This window comes from Mytilus californianus, unplaced genomic scaffold (genome assembly GCF_021869535.1).
Source record: "Mytilus californianus isolate M0D057914Y unplaced genomic scaffold, xbMytCali1.0.p SCAF_14, whole genome shotgun sequence".
Classification (NCBI taxonomy): Eukaryota; Metazoa; Mollusca; class Bivalvia; order Mytilida; family Mytilidae; genus Mytilus; species Mytilus californianus.
The window spans coordinates 30,440,479-30,459,176 of record NW_026262626.1 but is presented as its reverse complement, the minus strand read 5'-3'; the positions used below and the strand labels follow the sequence as shown (position 1 = coordinate 30,459,176).

The window sequence follows — 18,698 nt, the reverse complement described above, 5'->3', positions numbered from 1 at the left end:
CATGAATAGTCACAGTGGTGTAATCATACATACATGCATGTGGTGTTATCATGCATGTATGATCACAATAGTGTTTCCATACACACATGGTCACAGTAGAGTGTGTGGTCAAAGGAAAGCCTTTTTTTTCAGAATAAAAGTAAAGACAACACTGGAGTATGATCTAAACCTTTCCATTTTCTACAATTCTTAATAAACTCTTAATCTAAATAATACTCTGTTCAGAGTAGAATTAGGAAGAATACCTCTGGAACATTTCATATTTGACAGTCTTTATCTTACTTAGCAAGACTGAATTCTGATTATATAATTCCTCTACTTATAGAAGCATTTATATTGTAAAACCTGCCTGACTAATGCATAATACATATTCTTTGTTTACATATTGTAAGAATATTTCACCTAACCCAGACCTTTTAGATAAAATAACTAATTGCAGAGATTTCAATCAAGTGAAGTTTCTAAAGCCCTTGATTAAAAATTGATAACCGGTAATAGAAAAATGTAAAAATTAAATTTCAAAATAAATATATAGCTTTGATGAAAATAGTAAACTGTTACTTTATAATTAACTTGAAATAAAGGATACAACAGATACAGTTAAGTCTGCCTCATATCTTGACTTACATCTAGAAATTGACAATGAGGGTCTGTTGAGAACAAAACTTTACTACAAAAGAGATGATTTCAGCTTCCCAACTGTGAACATTCTATTTCTATGTAGCAAAATTCATGCAGCGCCTGTATATGGAGTATATATATCTCCTAGTTTATACGATATCCTAGAGCTAGGATTTCCTTGATAGAGGGTTGCTGCTCACAAGCAAGCCTTTAAACCAAGAGTTCCAAGTGGTGAAGTTGAAATCATCCCTTCGAAACTTTTCTGGACACTATTAAGAGTTGGTTGACCTTTATGAAATATCTGTTTCACAGATGATGATGAATATGTTCTAATTGTTGTAACCACAATCCTGTCCTCTTTCCTCTAATGTGACCTACTGAATTAAACTTATCACCTGGTTTGTACTTACATGAGCAGCATGACAGGTGCCATATGTGGAACAGGATCTGCTTACCCTTCTGAAGCACCTAGCTGAGCTCTTATTTCTATGTTGTGTTTTATACACTGTTGTTTGCCTTTTGTTATTTTTTCGTTTTTTGACATAGCGTTGTCAGTTTATTTTTGACTTATGAGTTTGAATGTCCCTTCGGTATCTTTTGCCTCTCTTTTATATAAATATTCAAAACTTAACCTGGATAGAGAATTTTATTTAGCTTCTCATGACTTCTTTATAAGAAAATGCTTCACTAAACTGAGAATTAGTTATCATTATCTTAATTCTTTGTCACTAACAACCATGTGTTTATATGACGATTACATGTAAGTATCATTTATTAGACAGTGACAATATCAATTTGATCCTTTTTTTCACTGTTTTTCAATTTGGTTGTTGAATTTGATTCCAATTTTCTTTGAAAAAAATCTTTATAATTATTTTGTCTAAATCAAAAAATAATATTTAATTTGTTCCTTGCTCATACCTGGGAATTAGTATTTGGCCATAGCTTATATATTTTTATAAGTGAGTCATTTAAATTAACTTAATAAACTTGACAAACAATTGTTTGGCAGCTGTTGAACAATCTTTAAACAGTAAATTAAATTAACATTGAATATCAAATCTTAAGTATTTCAGACAAAAATTTTACTTATTAGACCCTAAAGTCTCATGGAACTACATGTAGAATATGAGTGAAAACTGGTCAGAAACTGAAATAGATATTAAAGAAGATGTTCTGACTTCTAGTAAAAGAAAATTTGGTTTCAATTAATTTAAACCAAGCTTTACACAAAAAATTGGGAATGTGTCCATGGGACACAGATGATGCCCCCGCTTGCATATAACGTTATAAAGGGACAAAACTCAAGAACTGTAAAAGTGACGCTACCCAAAGTTGTACTTGATCTGAGTTTTGTGGTAATAAGCATTGTGTATAGGTTTCATAACATTAAGTTGAGGCAAACTTATGTTAGAGAACGGAAATGAAAAATTCAGCAATTTTTCCATTTGTAAAGGGGCATAACTCTAGAACGGTAAAAGTGACACCACCAAAATTCAAACTTGATCTGTGTTTTGTGGTAATTAGCATTGTGCATAAGTTTCATAACATTTGGCTGAGGCAGGGGCATAACTCTAGAGCAGTAAAAGTGACACCACCAAAATTCAAATTTGATCTGTGTTTTGTTGTATTAAGTATTGTGTATAAGTTTCATAACATTTGGCTGAGGCAAACTAAAGTTAGAGAACGGAAACGAAAAATTCAGTAATGTTTCCATTTGTAAAGGGGCATAACTCTAGAACTGTAAATGTGACACCACCAAAATTCAAACTTGATCTGTGTTTTTTGGTAATAAACATTGTGTAAAAGTTTCATAACATTTGGTTGAGGCAAACTTAAGTTTAGAGAACGGAAACTAAAAATTTTGCAATTTTTCCATTTATAAAGGGGCATAACTCTAGAACAGTTCAAGTGACGCCACCAAAATTCAAACTTGATCTGTGTTTTGTGGTAATTAGCATTGTGTATAAGTTTCATAACATTTGGTTGAGGCAAACTAAAGTTAGAGAACGGAAACCAGCAATTTTTCCATTTGTAAAGGGACATAACTCTAGAACGGTAAAAGTGATGCCACCAAAATTCAAACTTGATCTGTGTTTTGAGTTTATAAGCATAGTTTATAAGTTTCATAACATTTGGTTGAGGCAAACTAAAGTTAGAGAATGGAAACCAATTTTGGGACATACAGACGGACGTACAGGCGGACAAGGGTAAAACTTAAGGCCCCCTCTGCTACGGCGTGGGCATAAAAATACATAAGTGATTGGAAAAATAAGATAAAATTAGATACTTTCTTTTCTGTAAAAAGAAATTTTGGTTCAGAGAATTATTTTAGTGTTATTAAAAACTTTTAATTAAGAAAAGCATTTTGCAGGTTAAGAATATCATCACACAAATTTTTTATAGAAACTGGAAGATATAAAAACATATCAAGAGAAAATAGAATTTGTTGTAAATGTGGAAAAAATGAGGTAGAAAATGAATTACATTTCTTAATTCAAATCTTTAAAGAAGTCTTCAAATTTATAAAAAAATCAAAAAGATTCCTTGTAGTATAATCAACAAAGACATGAATAAACAAAAACACTGTGTCCACAGAGTTTCATTTATTTATTTATCATTTTTATTTTCTTTTTTTTCTTTTTTATTTCTTTTTCTTTTTTTCTCAATTCTCTATTCTTTTCCTTGTTTATTGTGTTAGGCTTTTTTTATCTGTGCAAATGCCTCAATTTACTATTACCTTTAAGATAGATCTATTGAACTGTGCATGCTCTGTATAATTGTAATTGTAATATTATGTAAAAGAGAAGACTTCACAAGTTCGTTAAACTTGTGTCCGATCCTATTTGTATCTTTGAGCAAATAAAATTGTTATAAAACTTTTCTTTTTTTTTTATATATACATCAGGACTAAAACTGTAATAAAGCTATTTTTTAAAGTTATAAAAGGTAAATAAATGAAAGTATATATAACAAAATCTATTTTAATATAAAATAAAAGTATGGCTTTATTACATGGCTGAAACGACCAACGCCCGATCGACCAAGGCCGAACTGGCTCCATGACCGAAACGTCTTGTTTCCACACCAGCAGAATACAGGTCAGTTGATTTAAGTAATCTCGTTAGGGAATGAGTTAACACACATGACATTGGCGAGATTTTCTATGTTTCCCAATCTCAAATACTATGCATGTCTCTTGTATAAGAAGGGTTCAAAATCAAAATATGTTTAAATTAGAAGAAATTTACGAAATTGATTTTTGTTGATTATCATTATTGTTTAGGGCATAAAATAGCTTCATTTTCAACTCCATAAATATATCTATTCCTTTCAATTTTTCTATGAAAATATTTTTTACATAAAATTTACTATCAGGCAGTTTCCAAGTTTTAATAATTGTCATTTATAACCATTGGTTTTTTTCATCATGTTCATGTAGGTTATTAGAAAGCTTAGTCCAACATGTTCTCACTAGTTATCGACAAGAAGAACCATTTTAGCAAAAAAATAAAGAAGACAAAATATGGTGACAAGAAGACGAATTTAGTGACAAGAAAGTCTATATTCTATGAAAACATATAAACTTATAGAAAAAAAATCAGTAAATTACAGTTGATTACTCGATTTATAAAGCTTCAAATTTTGCTGCTATTTATACTTTGCACCTATTTTCTGTATAATCTATATTTGTAACAATACAGGTGTTTGAGTATTACATAGAAATAATAAAGATTAATATAAATCCTTCAGATTACAAAAGCATCATGCTGAGTAGTCTACAAATGAAGCTTCATATTCTCAAAATAAAAGCACCCTGTAAAGCATAGCTTTAATATATGATCAATATCGATCTGGGAACAGTATATCTAACCTATGTTCCTGTATCGCTGTATACCTAATGGTCATTTGGTTTTGGAGAGTTCATTCAACCATGCAACTCTACATAAACTTTGATTCATTTATGATGAAAAAAGTCATATATTTATATTTTAAACATCCTTTATAATTTGATAATAAATAAAAAAAGACTCAACAGTCCCTATTTTCTCGAACAAGTATCTTCCTCTATCACTAAATTAGTATTCTTGTCGCTAAATTAGTCTACTTGACCCTAAATTAGTCTACTTGTCGCTAACTATTGAGACCTGTATTAGATGACCAGTATGGATTTTGAGGACTAATGATGCCCCTCAAGGGGGTGTCCAAGTAATCACATAATCACAAATGTTTTGCCAATATAATCACATAATCATTAATTTTTTTTAAACAAGAAAATCAAATAATCAAAAATACAGTCCTAGATTATCAAATAATCATGAAATATTTGGTCTGGTAATAAAATAATCACTATAAAAACGGCCAAGTAATCACATAATCAAAAACCCTATGAGGAGGCTCAGTATTAAATGAAGTTGAAGTACGACAGATGACTACTAAGAAAATCTCACGCCCACAATCACTTTTTTCTATCCATGGGAAGGTCGACTATCCATATATAATAGAAGCTTCTTTAATATGTATAGTCGACCTTCCCATGAACATGATGAATAGAAACAAATTCAATTAAGTGCCTGTGCTCACGCCCCTAGTCCAAATAATTATGACTTCTTGGAAGGCTATTTCAAATTTTTGCTTGACGCCTTCCTGTCGATGTAAGGCGTCAAAGAAAAAAATATAATAGCCTTTCAAGATGTCATAATTATTGCCAATATTGGACTATCACGCCCCCTACGGAATAAGTTATCTTCAAGTTCAAATGTTCAATCCAACTGATTAACTGAAAATTATTTGACAGTTCGTCCCGTCTTTGCTTTTTTCAAGATTTGTAGATTTACCAGAATCTAATTACCCTTGACATCCAATATTCTGCAACCCCAGAAATGTAGACAGCTATTTATAAAGCATTCATCGAAAATGTCTGTTTAGTATAGATTACTTCCCTTTTCGCGGATTATTTTGGGAAGGCCTAAATACAGGACAGGTAAAATCAATTATTTTGATACGTTTTAAATTATAACTTTTGTTTGACTCAAGAACAGAATATGTACTAACATTATTTGTATCGTTTTCAAATTTTTAAAAATATCTGCCAGGACAGTTTAATATTTCATAGAAAAAAAAACAGCAGAAAGGACAAGGTACGATAAGCCCCCGTTTTGGCCCCCCTATTTTCTCATTTTTCAAATTTTGTTTTGGAAAGCTACTTATTATGTTGAAATATTTCCTTAGGTTTGAAGTTTGTTTGGATGAACTTCAAAACCATTAATTTCAGCAACTAGGTGAGGTGAGGGGGTTGAAAGGGCATCAAAAACGCCAAAAGTAGGAAAAATTACGATTTTTGGCCTGTGTTTCTTAAAATTTAATAGCACCCGGAGAAAATTATGGCGATCTAGACAGCAAAAACAGTGATAATGACATTGTTATAAAAAAATTCCTGAGTTACGTTGGCGCAGGCACTTAAAAACTAAAAGATCGTTGTTCGGAACACCTCCAAAGTGAATAATAATTACAATATCTGAATAATAACGGAAATTTACCCCCCTCACCTCACCCAGTTGCTGAAATTAATGGTTTTGAAGTTCATCCAAACAAACTACAAACCTCAGGGAATATTTTAACATGATAAGTAGCTTTCCAAAACAAAATTTGAAAAATAAGAAAATAGGGGGGCCAAAACGGGGGCTTATCGTACCTTGTCCAAAGTTTACACGGATATTTTATTTCTTCATGTAATAGTTTCTACAAAACAACCGCCTGACATGATATTTTTGCACGATTATAAAGTTTAAGGCATTATCGTTCCAAAAACTTTCAGTTTGATAATGTGTTCGTTTTTAAAAGGGTCATTATAGCTTTGAATTAAACAAAAAAAATCATGCACCCTTTATTTGACCTCAGCATGATTTTTTTTTTGTTTCAAACTTTTATTAAAGCGGAATACTATTTCGCTATTAGCAGTCAATTTGTTTAAATTTCGTCAAGAAAGGTAAAAAGAAAAACATCAGTGATGTATTGTTGACTTGCAAGTCAATAATTCAATTCATTTGAATCCGTATATTCATGCGCCATTTATTTGACCTTGAGTGGAGATGGGTTGCGCGTGTGTTCAGGATGTGGTTCATTCATTAAAAAGGAAAGAATGTCAACATTGGAAAGTATAACAAGGATTACGCCAGGAATAACAATTTCGTTGACTCATCCGGCCTACAAAAAGCATTCTTATGCAGGTAAAATGATGATATACATAAATTTTAAATATATAACATGAAAGCAAACAGACCTAGAAAAATCGTCATTATGATACGATGTACGTTTATGTATATTTATGTTTCTAGTTTTCGGAGGTCATCTCCGTATGAATAATTTGATCGCTCTTGTATAAAATACATGGGAATAGTATACTAACCTGTTGACTTGCTTCTATCAAAAAATAGCTACCCATTTAAATTCTTTGCTGCTGAAAAATACAAATCAATTTTTACTACTTAAACATGATAAACATTGCATTATGGTAAGTTATATTATATTTTCTTCGGTGTATACTTTAACTCATTTGAAAACTTTACAGTTTAAGTAAAAAAAAAGTTACATGCAAATTCAAAGAGTTATTGTTGTATACAAAATCAAAGACTACTCGTTCATTGTTAACACAAAATAATAAGCTGCGCCATGAGCGCATGGTACGCCAATCGCTTTTCAACGAATAAAGTTCCATTATCCTCAATGTCATACCAAAAATTTATAAAAAAAAACAAACTAAAGGGAGCTTATTTCAATAGATATAAACCAGTCACCAAAGTTTCATGAAAACTACTGAAAGCATTTTTGAGTTATTGTCCGAAAACTAGAAATCCCCCCTTTTTTTATGAATAAACGCGGAAACGTAAAATCCAAAATTTATAAAAATCAAAAGGAGCTACTGTGACCTATAATGGTTTACTTTAAAAATTTTGACTTGGATGGAGAGTTGTCTCATTGGCACTCATACCACATCTTCTTATATCTATTTACGTCAATAGATATATACAATTCACCATAGTTTCATGAAAATTGGTTGAAGCGTTTTTTAGTTATTGTCCACTGAAGACTGACGGACGGACGGACAAACTGACGGACAGACGGACAACGGTATGCAATAACACGTCCCGTAAACGGGCGTATTAAAATGAAGAAGAAAAAAAACTATCTCTATTAGATGGGACTCTAATAAGATACTATATGGCATGATCCGTGCCTACTTATGTCAAGTAGGTGGGACCTAAGGAGGATAAAATAGCGCAAAGTTGATTACGAAATATGTCAAATGAGCAGGACTATAGAAAGATAATATAGAGCATGGTTGGTTCCTACTTATTCCAAGTAGGTGTGATTGTGAAAGGATACCATGTGGCATGATTTGATTCTAATAGGTGGGACTGTAGACAGAAAACAAAGGGTATGGTTGGTTCCTACTTATGTCAAGTAGATGGGACTATGGGAGGATATCATAGGGTATGGTTGATTCTCACTCATGCCAACCAAGTGGGACTACATAAGGATACCATATATGGCATGGGTGATTCCTACTTATGTCAAGTATACGGGATTATAGGAGGCTACCATAGTACTGGTTATAGTTTCCAAATATGCCAACCAGGTGGGACTATACTATTTGGCATGGTTGATTCCTATCTATGTCACGTGGGTCACGAAGATTATAGAAAGCTATCATAGGGCATGGTTGATTCCTACTTATGACAAGTATATGGGACGATTGGAGGATACAGTAGGGTATGTTTAATTCCTAATAATGTAAAGTAGGTGGGATATGGAAATGCCAAAGGGCATGGTTGATTCCTACTTATGCCAAATATATTAGACGGTTGAGGGACACGCTTTCCCACTTATGTCAACTAAGTGAGATGGTAGGAGAATACATAGGGCGTGGTTGATTTCCAGAAATATCAAGTAGATGGGAATATATGAGGATACCATAGGGCATGATTGCCTGACACCCACATATGCAAAGTGTATGGGTCTTAAGTAAGATACTAAAGGACATTGTTCAAGTCTACTTATGATTCCTACTGGTGTCAAGTATATGGGACTGTAGTAGGATAACATACCAGGGAATGGTAAATGCTTATGTGTGTCAAGTATATGTGACTTAAGGAGCTTTTCTACATGTCCATAAGATGGGACCATAAAATAGCTTGCAAGATAGTATAGGCCATGCTTGATCCCCCAGTATGTCATGTGTAGGGGGGATTGTAGGGGATACTATAAAGCATGTTTTGATTCCCTCATATGTCAAAAAAGAAATTTGTGTGAATTTTACCTTAACCAAGGTTGGTTTTCAGCTATTCCATGTGAATAGATCTGTAAGAGGACACTATAGGGTATGGTTGGTTCTGCGTTTTATTTGTACTTTTCCCAATGATAAAAATCAAAATAAATTTTTTTAATCTTGTATGTGTAGTCTATTTTTTTGTTTCATCGTTTTATTTGATTTTGGCATAAAAATAAGAAGAAGTGATGTGATTGCAAATGACACAACTAGCCATCCGAGTCCAAATGACGTCGATGTAAGCAACTAAAGGCGAAAGGTCAATTTCGAAACATGTTTTTATTTTCTTCCATATTTGTCTTTTTTGTGTCACAAAATGTCAAAGTTCAATGTCATTTTTATACATATGGGTTTTGTTTTTTTTTGTGTCACAAAAGGTCAATGTTCAATCAAGGTCGTTTGTTTATTTTAAAGTATCTTTGCGTACTCCCAAAGCATTCCAATCCCCTTTGCGATTAATGAATACCCCCAAAAGACACCATTTTAAGACTGTAGAATTAATGCGATAAAACATGTCTTTAAAATGAATCCTGTTCTAGTATTCTACAGTATAAATTCAGAAATTATTGACTGCATTTATTATTGCTATTTTTATAGAATGGACAAAATAATTCAGAATGCGAGTTCTTATTATTGCGATACTCACCTAGTTGCAATATTCGCATAGATAAAAACCAATGAATCCTACTTTATTCGCATAAGTAAAAACCTCGAAATAATTTCTGAATTTACAGTATATAAATTCAATAAAAAGACACTTATATATTAATCCTGTTTTAGTCCCACCCCTATTGGAAATTTAGTGTTTTAACATGGATGGTGTGACTCTTATGGGAAATTTTGCCTTTTGACATGGAAGGCTGGATTAAAACAGGATTAATATATACGATTGTTTTCTGTCCTAATTTCAAAGTTAGCATGGAGGGTGGTAATAAAACAGGATTACTATAGAACACTACTTCGTTCGGGTAGTATCTTTACTATCATCCTGATTAGGAATATGTTTGTGGGGGTTTATTCCTCCTATTCTTACATTTAAAATCTGGTATGTCATTTGTAAGAAATCCATGTAGGAATAGGAGGAGTACTTGAAATAAGGGGTTAAATCCGATTAGGTTATAAAAACATAAAGCTAATTTACTTCAGGTAAATATCCGTATAACTGCTGGAGTTTTCATCAATGATTAATTTGAAAATATTAATAGTAAAAAATATTTTTAAAAAGCTCTTACAAACTGTTTGTTCTTGTCTCATTGAAATTGTCCTGTATCTTTATTCTGTTTTATCAATTTTTTCTATCTCTTTTTCAGAACTGTTGTGTTTATTTCCTCATGTAATGAAAAGTCTTTAATTGTCGCTGAGTGAATATATAAAAAATAAATCAAAACAAATTGGTACAATGCCCCCAAAAATAGAGTTAACTTAAACATTGATGTAAGCAGTCAATTTAAGCACCATATTATACTTTTAGCATTACTGTGTAACGCTGTCCAGACAGTATAATATGTTTAGATATGAGAATTTATCATAAATCAGTCCATATAAAGCAAGAATTTAAGTTCTACACCAAACATGTTACAGAAACCATTGGAAAATTAACAAAACGCTAGATATTTTTCAATATACATGTGTATCAGAATTTATCACAAAATTAGTCTATATAAAGTCACATACACATCGTGATCTGGGACTAATACATAAGATAAGATTTATTTTATTAAAGTGTCACCATCCATTACAGTATCTATATATACACACAAAAAGTCATAAGAACCTAACATTTAGTAAAAGGATGCCAGCCGAAAACGACTTGCGAGACACTTTCATTAAAACAAACATCTAATACATACATAAAAGGACAACTTTGTTACATTTAAAAAGTATTTCGTAAATAAAAAAAAAAAATAAAAAAGATATATAATATCTAGATGACATGTTTACGTCGGTAAAACATATAATAAAGGGAATTAGCTAACAGAGGAACCACATTCTCATTACACATAAAATAACAAAGTTTTTCAATATCGCATAAATACTCAAAATCAACATTTAAAAGACAGGCTTTGGCATATAATTCATGTCTGATATCAGAGTAAAAACAACAATTAAAAAGAAAGTGTTTTTCATCTTCAATTTGGCCACTATCACAAAAATACATAAACGGTCTTGTAGAGGTTCTGGTGGTCTAGCATATCGACCTGTTTCAACTTTAAGTTGTAACGAACCAGCTCTGAAAAGTGACAAAATACGTCGGTGGCATCTATTATTAACTACCTAAGGCTCCGTACCAATACAAGTTTTAAACAATCTATAAAATCTTAATTTATTACCATTGACATTATTTTTATCATTCCATACTTCATGATGCCAAGATTCTTTTTCAAAAGTTTGTATAGAATCCCATACATTACTCATATTAATTTCATCTTCTACATTTTGAATCAAACTATATTTACGAGCTAACTGTAAAACTCTATAATCCCATGACGATTTTCTTCTAATCGCCCAGGTATGAACCTTTTTACATATATATAACTGGTATTGTCACATTTAAGACGATTCCATAGTTTAAAAACTTCAACTTTTAGTAGTGCATCACCTGATAAAAAACCCATATCAGCTCTAGCAGCTAGATTGCTGCTTCTCTTGCTTAAGCCTAAGAAAAATTTACAAGCATTGTTTTGCAAACTATTTATACAATTATGTATATTAATGCCCCATACACCGGAAGCATATGTAAAAATGGGTTTGACAAAAGTGTCATATAATTTAGTAAATACATCAAAATTCATACCACCAGTTTTACAAAATTTTGCTTTAATAACACCAAGAGCTCTATTATCTGATTTATACAGTTCTTTGGCAATTATTGAATAATCCGAAAATTCATTCAAAAGTACACCAAGATATTTATAACAAGTTGCATATTCAAGACAAAGTTCACCACATTTGAACTGAAAATTACTTCTTTGTATAGATTTATTTCTAAAATGAACAATTTTGGTTTTGTTTTTATTTAGAGTTAATCTCCACTTTTCACACCACTTGTTTAAAATGTCCAACTGCTTTTGCAGTTTCTCTACATCAGGTGCAATCAATGCAATGTCATATGATAACATAGAGACCATTATGTCATCTATTTGAATACCACAATTTGCTTCTTTAATATCTGAGACTAAATCATTTACATAGATAGAAAATAAAGTCGGCGATAAAATACAACCTTGTTTTACACCAAGAGCAACATGAAAAAAGGATGTCATAAAGTTATTTACTCTGACTGCACAATTGACAATACATGCATTGGTCCTATCTATGGGTCCTAGGTGAGATGCATATTGGTACTGCGGACTATCTTAATTTGAGTGCTATGAAGTGTTACTAGTATAAATTTGGCTTTGCATCAAGGCTTTCCATTAAGATTACGATTAAAATTTTAAACCTTATGTGTAATTTGTATACATATAATTCAATTTGAATTTTCCATTTTTGTATTAAGCTTTTTCTTCCTCGTTAATTTTCATATTTACAACATTCGGAAGTATAACAAGGGAGACACTAGGAATAACCATTTCGTTGACTCATCCAGCCAACAAAATGCCGTTCTTATATACTAGTAGGTAAAATGATGATTTATATTCATCTTTACTCTATAACTTGAAATCAAACAGACATAGAAAAATCTTCATTATACGATTACTTGTGCTTGTCTGTTTATTTGATCGATTGTTTATTTATTAGTTTGACTGTCCCTCTGGTATCTTTCGTCCCTCTTTTTTATATTCATGTTTATATGCGCACACAATTTTGATACATTATAACGAGTCCATGCATTGCTCATTTGGTCTCGGGAGGAGAGTTGGCAATCATATCACATCTTCTTAACTTTATATTGCTAATTGTTTCTTATTGACTTTTTATAATTTGTATATACGTTTTAGTATGTTATAAATCAACGATAAAAGATCTGGGTCAAATTGATCATAATGAACTTGACAATCGTTATTAATAAACTCATCATAGATACCAGGATTGAAATTTTATATTTGCGTCAGAAGCGCGTTTCGTCTACAAAAGACTTATCAGTGACGCTCGAATAAAAAAATGCTAAAGGCCAAATGAAGTACGAAGTTGAAGAGCATTGAGGACCAAAAATTCCTTAAAGATTTGCCATGGATTCTTCTGACAATTTTAGGGGAAATGGAGGGTAGACAGATTCTGAATTCTGAATCTTTTAATCCCTTTCAGATTTTTTGTATGTATAATTGCTTTTTTAGATATAAGACAATTACTTACATTTTTACCTTATGTTTTATTATTGGGTGCAGGGCATTTGGGCTTAATCAAAAGCGTGACCATGGTATCATCTGGGATAAATATTTTAGACTCAAGTTTACCTGTTCAGGTAAATTACAGATTCACCATGGGAAATTTAAGACAAGTCTTAATTGCACTTTATTAAAATATGTACAACTTGCACTTATAAAGCAGCTATGTTCGGATATAAAAATGAAATACAATTGATTGTTTTTAAAGATTGACCCTGGTCCTGTATTTAGATCAAACAGCCTTAATAATCTATAATCGCCTTTGATACTGCCTGATCTCAAACTCATAAACTCATTTTCATTAAGTTGTGTAAAATTGAGTTCTTTTCTTTTCCAACTATACCCATATCCTCAGTGATTGATATCATCTTGCATCCAGTTCATGTTAAGTTATTGGCATAGAAAACTTTATAGGAGAGAACCGAATATAAGATAATATCTATACATCTCAGAAACCAAAATGAGGATTACTGAGCACACTGGATATATCGTTGAATTGTTTACAACAAAACTACTCTGGAGATCGAAAATGAATCATAATAATCAACAATATTGTCATCTGAGATCTATAATCTTATTTACCATTCGAAAAAAATAGCGAACACAAATATACGAATCCACTTGCCCTCATTAAACTTTCCCGTGAAAATCGCCTCATCAGACGCTAAAGTAAAGGTGTGTTCCTTCAAACATTTGATCACATTGTAATTCTTGTGTTTTTCTAATGTTTTCTCATGCTCATCAACCCAAAATGCATACATGTAATACCAATAACAAAATATAAATATAAAAACCTATCCACATTTTGGTACTAATGGGTGGGAGAGGGGGGAAATATCAAGGACCTCATCAACCCAAACAGTCAATATTTATTGTCTGACCAAATATAGCCCTTAAACCAACCGCTTGGATGTTGAAAGGATGAGAATGTATCACATGTACTTCCGCCAAAGATATCAACCAATGAGACTATACCTATATCCTCAGTGATTGATATCATCTTGCATCCAGTTCATGTTAAGTTATGGGCATAGAATACTCTGTTGTCCATACAGCATATTTGCAGGCCAATTTCAAATTACACCCTAGTAAGGTTTTCCCTTAAGGAATAGTATTCCCAAAACTTAAAACAAAAATATCTTCAACACTTTTATTAAATATTATTCCTTTATTTCTTTACAATGCTACTATGCTCGCATTAAATAACAATATCATATATGTAACACAAGGTGATATTTATATATACAATGTACACGCATAACTTTAAATATTCTTAACAAATTTAAGCCTTTCACATAACTCATTTGAAATAAAATTAACGAACTGTTTACAGAGACTTTAATTTTGATAATTGGTTTTGGTGGCACCTCAGAATCAAATGCTCTCCCTTTAAAATGATGGAAAAAGTCATGAATGTCTACACCATTCTCTAACCATTTCAAGATACGTGTACACAATTCTTTATCAATAATTTCCTAATTCAAAATAACCTTCCAATTCAATAAACTCTCATGAATTTGACCACATACAAACTTATCAGGGTCGCGTAAAGGCAATGAATTCATATCAAAGTGAACATTATTTGAATCACATCTTCAGCACGTGGAAAGCTTGTAAGCAAAGGGACTTCACCCCCAAGCGTCAACCATGCCGGCTTGTCTCTTACTTTTACTGTTGTTGGATTAAATCCACTCTTTACTTCCCAATCAGGAACATTGACAAATGTATTTCCACTTGATTCTTCACAACTCTGCAGAAAATATATTAACCAATAATAACTTGTTTATTTGTATTTAACCAGCATTAGTCACACTTTGAAAAGAAAAAAAATCCCTTCGCCTACAATCCACGTGGAAAACCACTAGGGAATCAGTGTCCCTCGAACTGTAGACAAAGAAATTTAAATAAAAAAATTCAACCATACATAACATTTTAGTATACATTGGTATAAAAAATCATTCAACACAATATTTCTTAAATAAAACAAAACAAAAAATGTTGCAACAATTAATCTTCTTCTAAGCCAAACAGATTTTTGTGACATCTTTAAACACATCAATGAAATTATATACACATCCATTAGTAAACATCTCAAAATTGAGAACAAATTTCTAGAATTACTTTTAAATAGGTTCATTTAAACATAAGGCTGTTTCCATCATAATTTAATTCCAGTTAAATCAAAGATCAACTAAATATCACCCTCAATACAGACAAACAGATTAGGTATATCCAACTTCAACTAATGTCTATTAACATGTTTTGCAAACTTCTCAAAAACATCTTCCTCCTCATGGTTCACTCTTCTGGAACACTGAGCAAGTTCTTCTAAAATAAGTAATATCAGAGATTCACTTGGGTCCTGTTGCATGCATAGCGTTTTCACCTTTTCTTTCAATATTTTTACTTTCTCAATCTTAGTAGTCTTTTCTAACAAAGTTCAACGATCTTCAAGACTGTCACTATCAGCTGACCTTTTTCCTTTTGTTACTATTATTATCAGTTGTACTACAGATAGCAGAACTCGTACTAGGAGGCTACAAAATAACCACATAAATATCAATGCACATACATGCATGTTTAAACCATATTACATACATCATATTAAAATATGCAATCAACCATTAACAACTAAACTTTTCACTTTATCAATGATCCATTTATTGAATCACATGTATACATTGTATACAGTTTTCAACTACTTGATTAATCTTTCCATAGGACACATTGTTCCCTAAATATATGTACAAAAGGAAGTTTTGGCTGGATCAAATGAAATGATCTGTGAGGCGATGGTGTGTTTTTACAAGGGTATTTTGTATATTGTAATGTAGATGTCTATGGCGTACGGAAAAGGTCAAAAGTAAATTATTTCGCATATGCTACAGTTAATACAGCATATGCTATATAAACTACAGCTTAAGCTATAATTTATGTACCCTATGCTGTAATTAATGTCGCTTAGGCTATAATATATAGCATATGATGAAATTATATCATGCTTATCTTAGAATTATATTTAAGGTAGCACAATAAAAAAAGCAACTAAATTTTATCAAAATTTAATTTTCATCTGTTTTTGTTACTTCTTTTAACAATTAATGTTGCTGATGTTTATACTAGAATTTCTTGAGGATAATGTAATAAATATGAATTCTTATTAAAAGAATTAAATATTTCATTTTCAAACTGCAAAAATAAAAAAAAAATATACTTGGATTAAAACACCATATTGTCATTGTATACAATATATATTTCTAGAAATCCCCCATAAAGATCATCTAAACTGACCGACTGATCATTTTTGTACACATGCATAACTTACTTTTTGTAACAAAAATGAATGCAAAAAAAACAAAATATATTATTTTATGTACTAAGAGGAATAAAATCAATATTGAAAATGCAATGTGTAATTAAGCTTCTGTAATTATTTATTGTAACTGTTTATCATAATAAGCGGAGTTTTGACCATATCAGTAGCAACCGTGACTTACAGCAAGGTCAATGATGATATAACCTCTCCCGCCACATGTATATTGATGCGTAGGTGTGTGCATTTTCTTTGTATATTTAGAATTGCTGAAATGAAATGCTTTCTTACTGGTCAAAACCTAACTGATTTATGCTGAAGTATCCAAATGGTACATGTGTGAATTATATCGAAGTAAACGGGGTACAAGTAGGAAAATTCTTATTTATGCAATTTTGACACATTCATTTTTGACATTAAAATGTAGTTTTAAATGAAATTAGCTACAGTACTAGAAGTGTGCCCCTATATGCCTGATTTTCACACATGTTGTTCCTTGAACAGTTATCTTCAACATATAGTCTCAGATCCAAAAAACATCAATAGAACAAATGTTTTACCCAATTAAATTTAGTGATCTCTTATAAACTGAGGTTGACATCTTCATTGAAGGTTTATGAGAGAAGGAGGGAAAATCTGAGACATGGTTTCGGAGTTCAAACTGTGTTGTACAAGAATCTTTAAAATATTTTCGGATGGAATGAAAAACAAAGAAGCTTATTTCATTCAAGTGTGGACAACACAATATAGCAACTAATTATGTAATAATTATGTCAATGAAATTCTCATCATTTTAAATACACAGAATTTTGAAATCGGGTTTTTTGCAATCGATTCCTAAATTTATTTGAAAGAAGTAAAACCATAAAAAAAATAGTTCGACATTTAGACTGATATGGCACTTTAATCTTTCTTCTTTCTTTTGGTACCCTATAAAATTTAAAGCTGGATGAAAGAGATTACATCCGTTTAAAGTTGTCTGATTAGGGGTAAAATAATCTTTGTATTGTGCTACCGAGAGAAAGAATAGTGTAGACAATGATACCGAATCCCTCAACATTTCAGGCAAACAACCAAGATAAAGGTACGGGTACGAAAAACAATGCCTTTGAACGTCTTAAAGTCGCTGCGAGACTTTACAAAATTAGTAAAAATCACCATACAGCAATCACAAGTTATAAATTGTCTATTGTATGATGAAAAATACAAGAATGAGATAGATGTACTATTCATTTTATGCTGAATTCAATCATCAGAATTTATATGTTTACATGTCTGTTTTATAGCACAGATTAGCGAAATGTATGTTCGTTATAAGTTTTATTATAGTACACACGTAGTCTATTCGACTACATGTATATAAGAATTTTCAAGAAACGATGAAATATTAAACTGTTCGAAGTCATGTATTAATTACTAAATATAAATAAAAGTAATTGAAACAAAAAAGAAAAACAAGTTTTATGAACACATCCACTTTGTATCCTTACAATCTAAATACAAATAATAGAAGGAACACGTAGCAATTTCCGTAAAGTGACATACGTGTTTTCTTATTTCGCTAAAATGGGATGTATACTGTCCATTTTTTTCGCAAAATTAGGTTACCGATTTGCTAATATGTCCCAAAAAGTTTAGCCAGTCTTTATTTCACAGTCAATATATATATATATACAGCCCCTGCCGGGGAGGAAGTAAATAATCAAATCTAACTCTAACATTGGTTGATATTCTAGGCACTTTTTAAATTTTTCTAAAGCCTGGATTTTTTACTCATAAGAAATCCGATTAACCAGGTATTATTTACAGTTCTCACTTTATGGACAGACAACAAGTTTGCATAATAGTTTTGCCACTTCAATATTATGCAAATACCCAGCTAGATTGAACGTCAAATTGTATCGAAAAATATGGCATTACAAATGAACAATACGTTTTATAAAAATATATACAAATTTGGGTATTTTTATAGTATGTAACGTAAAGGAGACATATATTTTTGTAATTGCCAAAGAATTCGTGTTCGATATTCAAAGTTTGTATTTGTCAGCATTTTCGAAGGATTTATGGTGACCAGATTCACCTGTAAAGAATAAACATTATCTTC

General features: G+C 31.4%; 1 protein-coding gene and 1 long non-coding RNA gene across 3 annotated transcripts in view; one reads left to right on the top strand and one right to left on the bottom strand.

The window, feature by feature from the left end:
- LOC127724745 (translocator protein-like) overlaps window positions 1-5,574 on the bottom strand; it is a 28,255-nt gene extending 22,681 nt beyond the window's left edge. The window contains exon 1 of one of the 2 annotated variants that reach the window (XM_052231840.1): window positions 5,474-5,574. In XM_052231840.1, coding sequence (XP_052087800.1) covers window positions 5,474-5,482 — 9 coding nt within the window. In that variant the 5' untranslated portion in view covers window positions 5,483-5,574. Of the gene's footprint in view, window positions 1-5,459 lie in introns of both variants that reach the window. The other variant, XM_052231841.1, reaches the window with a different exon arrangement.
- LOC127724785 (uncharacterized) overlaps window positions 1-18,698 on the top strand; it is an 87,361-nt gene that overhangs the window by 16,906 nt on the left and 51,757 nt on the right. The gene's annotated exons all lie outside the window — the stretch shown is intronic.